This window comes from Saccostrea cucullata, unplaced genomic scaffold, assembly GCF_032062105.1.
Source record: "Saccostrea cucullata isolate Sc308-1 unplaced genomic scaffold, CSIRO_AGI_Scuc_v1 ctg22533, whole genome shotgun sequence".
Taxonomy (NCBI): Eukaryota; Metazoa; Mollusca; class Bivalvia; order Ostreida; family Ostreidae; genus Saccostrea; species Saccostrea cuccullata.
This window is the reverse complement of record NW_026934534.1, coordinates 991-6,026: the sequence shown is the minus strand read 5'-3', so window position 1 is coordinate 6,026 and position 5,036 is coordinate 991. Positions and strand designations below refer to the sequence as shown.

At 30.9% G+C, this 5,036-nt stretch overlaps 1 protein-coding gene across 1 annotated transcript; it reads left to right on the top strand.

Annotated features, from left to right (window-relative positions):
* The first annotated feature begins 6 nt into the window (after positions 1-6).
* Positions 7-4,349, top strand: LOC134240963 (uncharacterized). The gene is made up of 6 exons (XM_062723068.1): positions 7-69; positions 672-766; positions 1,988-2,042; positions 2,945-3,051; positions 3,338-3,437; positions 3,760-4,349. Exons 2-6 carry the CDS (start codon positions 722-724, stop codon positions 4,113-4,115), a joined length of 663 nt encoding a protein of 220 aa, XP_062579052.1. The 5' UTR covers positions 7-69; positions 672-721; the 3' UTR covers positions 4,116-4,349.
* Positions 4,350-5,036: the final 687 nt, after the last annotated feature.

The following is a 5,036-nucleotide window of genomic DNA, read 5'->3' as shown; positions in this document are numbered from 1 at the left end:
TAGATATCGACGCCAATGGAATAACAACTGTTAAAGTAACAGACATCAGGTCTCTGCGCTCGGAGTCATGTAAGCATTATATACATACAGTGATCTGACTTCCGTATTAATTGTGTCTCTTTCTGGTGATATTTAACAATGAAATATTTTGAGATAACAAACAGTATTCGAGCTCAAACGTCCATCAAACGCAGAGCAAACACAGACCTGCAAAGCATCAGAGGTGGGATTAGGTGCCATGGAGGAGTGAGCATCCCCTGTCATTGGTTTAGAAAATGTACATATTTGTGGGGCAGGTGAACTTCTAGCTAGTCACAATGAAGCTGAATTGACCATCTTAATCAGATTTTGAGATAATCATATTAGCTTAACATAATCGTTTTTCATTACATTTCATGCTTATTGTGTAGCATTGATCCTCTTATTACAAGTACTTTAAATGTGAAAAAAAAATATTAGTATGTGATATGTTCTTGACTTATGATATGTGATCATAAGGTTGCAATTAGATCCGACTGTACGGAAAAACTTTTGGACAATGTCATCATTTATGTAATTCCCTGATTTTCTCTTTATATCCCTTTTATTTTTTTCTTAATACAGTGTAGTTTATAGATTGTTTCATTATGTATTCAAGACCTCCATTTTATCTAATGGTTTTATACTTACAGTTAAGGTAGAAAATGACAGGGGCAGACTGAGTTGTGAAGAAATTGATCGCATGGTAAAGGAAGCTGAAAAAGAGAAAACGAGTTCTACACCAGTGGTAAGTCTATATTTGTGTGTGTGTGTGTGTGTGGGGGGGGGGGGGGGGGGTGTCTCCAGTGAGTTACTGCTCGACATCTCAGACATCTCAGGCTCGGGGGATTTAAGAATTTAAGGTGTTCACATTTGGTTTTAGTCTCTGTTTAACAAAAGAAATCTAGAAAGATAAAGTTAAACTGAGATCAAATTTGAGCTCATCAAAGGCCACAGTGTCATTCTAGTTAGAAACTTATTAATAAGGCCGCACCAATTTAATTTCTTGTTCATCGGACATTTGAGGAAAAAAACTATGAGCAGGCTAGTGGTCAAATAATAATATTTATTTATTACTTTTTTGTAGACATTTTTTTAGGCGGAGTGTGAAAAAATTTGAACGGACAATTATTTTTTTTCTGATTATCACATTAGAAATACAATAGAAAAAGCGGAAATTGAACAGAAAATCGCCTAAAATTTTAATAGTGCGGGAAATTTAAATTAATATTATTTGTATAGTTCTGTTTAGATACGAGCGCGCGGGTCCGACGAACAAAAAATTTTATTGGTGTGGCCTAAGTACTTTCTGAGATTACTGGATAACATATTTTTAAATGAATTTAATGTATTTGTAAAAAATAAACAATATAATTTGTAGTCTTCAATATTCTTAACATATTCCACCCTCTTTGACAGAAACTAAGGATTGGTGTATTGTAATACATGACTGTATTCTCATAGAGCCCTATCTTTCATACTAATTGGTCATCCTGAAGACATGGTTCGATGAACAATACTGACATGCTATGTTCTTGAATATTCACATCACTGTTTGGTGATTGTCAAAGTTTTGGATCTCTTTGTGATAAGAAACACATATCTATCCTTAACATTTTTTAAGAATCTAAAAATAAATGTTACTTTTTTATTTTGTACCTGTTTATATTATCAAACCTGAAACAAAATATCTAGAAAAATATTAAGTTCAGAATGAAAATATAGACAGTATAAACAATACTGTAAACCAACTTTTATTCGCATGCTAGAAATTTCCACGAGAGCCCTTTCATCACATATATTTCTTGCCGCGAACCAGTCATGGAATTTTATGTGCCTCATAACAACAGATTCAAAATAGGCTGGCTTGCGAAAATTAATCATCGCGAACTAGTTTATTCCCAGTTAATCGTGAAATAAAGTAGTAACAAAATAAAAGTTGGTTTATAATATTTTTGATTTTCTTTAGCTCATGCCAAGGACCTCAAAACTGCCTGCCTTGCCAGCAGGATATGCAGAAAAAGGTAATTTTGTGCACTCTTTATGATAATTTAGTTGAACACACATTACTATTTTTTTCTTGATGATTACATTTTCCTGCCTGTACAGTTATAAGACGGCACTCTGTAAGCTTTTCTTACAGTACTGCAGTTTATCTGGTGCCATTCTGTCGCTTTGACCTTTGTTGTCTTAAGGATTTTTCTCACTTTTCAACGTCTTTCCTGGTGTGCATGGTTAAAATTAAGAAATTGGGAAATATAAACATGTTTAAGTCATATAAAAAGCATATAAAGAGAGAAGAGGCATTAAAAGAGCTACATTCAATTTGATTTTTTGTTTGTATTGTGATATCACATATATGGGGTCACCAAAAATACAAAAAATGAACAGAATGGAAATTACTTTAAAATAATTCCGATAAACGTACTGCAGAATTATTTTGCTCTAAACTAATTATATAAGCATGTAATCAAATACATAATATAAATAAAGTGAAATTCTCATGTCTTGGTGACACCTTATTGGTATTCACTTGCGTTCTAGTTTTGCATGGAAACATATCTATTAATTTTTTTAAAGAAGAGCAGGCCTTGTTATATTGATCCCGGTAGTTTGATTGAGGCTTAGGCAGCAGTTCAGTTTTTACATTTTATAATAAAAAAAGGTAGAATAGTCTTCATCACATAGGGTTTAGTTTTAGTAAACAGGATGTTAATTGTGGCCAATAGGCCTCTTGAAACTGTGGTTAACAGATACATGTACTAGGTAGGTGATATACATGTACATTATTAAGAAAAATGAACAAGGTGATAATCATTTAAAGAAAGCAATTAAACTAACACTCATTTACATATACATTAACAATGAAATTTTGTGACTGTTTGATTATGATATACTATAAGAATATCTTTTGTATTCATGGCAGCTTCTGATGTCAACACTTATGGTATTGGATCTTCTGTCAGTAGTGTTCTAAAGGAGACCCCACGACTGAATATATCTTCACTACAAGCCATGTTTAATATTCAAGAGGTACATGTGCCATTAGCTTGACCCTCCATATAAAATAGTTTCAAGAATTTCTTCAGTATAATTTCAGACTACATGTATATAATATAACTTCTTTAATATGTATACATCTGTATGTAAGGTAAATGCATATTTGGTGAAAAAAAATATTTGTAAAATTGATGACTAGGAATCTTCTTCCAAATTTTTTGAAACAAATTTAAACTACATATTAATAAACATGAATATTTCAGTTTGAATGTTTTGCACATGATAAATGTGCTTAATTTTAAATACATTTCATCAACAGAACAATTTATGGAAACTTGGTGCGAATTTGGAGGAGACTTTTGGAATTGACATAACAAAATGCATGGATATTCTGCAAGGAGCAGGATTAAATTCACTTGGTATGTGCACTAAGAATGAGAACTTATGTTTTGTTGGAAAATCTTGTTGTACATGAAAAAACTAGTTCTTTGAGAAATGGGAAAAGTAAGACACCCCAAGTTAATTATTTAGGGATTGATCAAAACAACTTCTGACATGCTAAGAAAGAATTCTTTCAACATAAATTCTACTCTAATTTGCTTTTTATGGTACAGGCCATTTTTTTTTCAAATTTCTTACTTTTATAAAATATTCTGTTCTTTTTATTTAATTTTAGGAAAAAGTTGTCCTTTACTCATGTATGATAACGATAACCACAAATATTTTTTTTATCTCTATCAGGGAAGAAGGTTGGCGATGAGGTCCTGGAATTGATATCATCAGCTCTAGCCCTGCTCCTCATCCACAAAATAATTGTTCCCGAGTTATTTCCCTTAGACTTTTCTAATCAGCTCAGTCTTTTGACTGCCTTTGTGAAAGCGGTAAATAAACTCCAGAAAATGAAGATTGATGGTGGGTTTTTAGAGGAAAGGCTAAAGGTCTCCATGGAAACATACATTGCCAAGAGACAGAAATACGACTGGGTGTGTGATATGTTGGAATTAGGTCATACGTATGAAGAGGTGGCCAGTAAAATGCTGGGGTATACGTCATCTCTGGAAACAAAGGCCCCTCTTTACATAGAGGTTAAACTCTGAAGGATGAATGAGATTCCTGCTATTGTGATAAAAAGGATTTATTCTAGAATCTACAATAATGTATTAAGAAATGTTTTTCAAATTTTGTTTACTAGTTAGTAGTATTTTTTCTATTAATGATTTTTTGTGGTCTGTTATTTGCATATTGATGTGAGATTAACCATCATAAATGTCAATACAAATTGTTGATCTATTTCAGTGATTTAATTTTTTTTTGTAAGTGGGGTATGCTAAAAAATCACACAAGTGATGACTATAATTCTACATGTAGAAAAAAATATCATTTTCATTTGATAATGATTTACCATATGTACAAAGAAAAGAAATTAAACCAACTGATAAAATCGTAAAAGTAAATAATTGATATTTTTTTAAAATAGTTTACATAGTACACAAATTTATTAAAAACATGTGATATATATTATGGGATATTTTCTTATCTTTTTAATTCTGTTTTTTTTCTATTTTTGTCAAGGATGTATTTGTTATTTATTATACTAAATGCATTTTGATGATGTACTTGTATTTATTAATGTTACAGTATTTATTTTCATGCTTTAATAAATAAATGCTTTCTGATGTACATTTGTAGTTCGTATGCTTATTAGTACGAGTCGTGAGTATTTAACATTGAGTAAATTCTTATTAAAAACAAAGCTATGTTATGTATTTTTAATGAACAAAAAAATTATCCTTGAAATTCATAATCCAAAAATAATATTGTGATAAAGCGACAATTTTGAACTATTTGCTGCCAAATAGGATGAAAAGAACAAAGGAATATTGCGTGTAAATATATACATGTACAAGAAATATTTATTTCTTCAAGGATATTGAATTATATATGTGGGTTTTACATAATTTATGACATTGCATACAAGTATTACAATATTAAATATGAATTCCACATGTGATATTTTA

Bases quoted from the DNA above. Each gene is read 5' to 3' on its own strand.
- LOC134240963 (XM_062723068.1), top strand. From the start codon at position 722: ATGGTAAAGGAAGCTGAAAAAGAGAAAACGAGTTCTACACCAGTG. The intron at 767-1,987 runs GTAAGTCTATAT...GATTTTCTTTAG, and splicing joins AAACGAGTTCTACACCAGTG to CTCATGCCAAGGACCTCAAA. The intron at 2,043-2,944 runs GTAATTTTGTGC...TATTCATGGCAG, and splicing joins AGCAGGATATGCAGAAAAAG to CTTCTGATGTCAACACTTAT.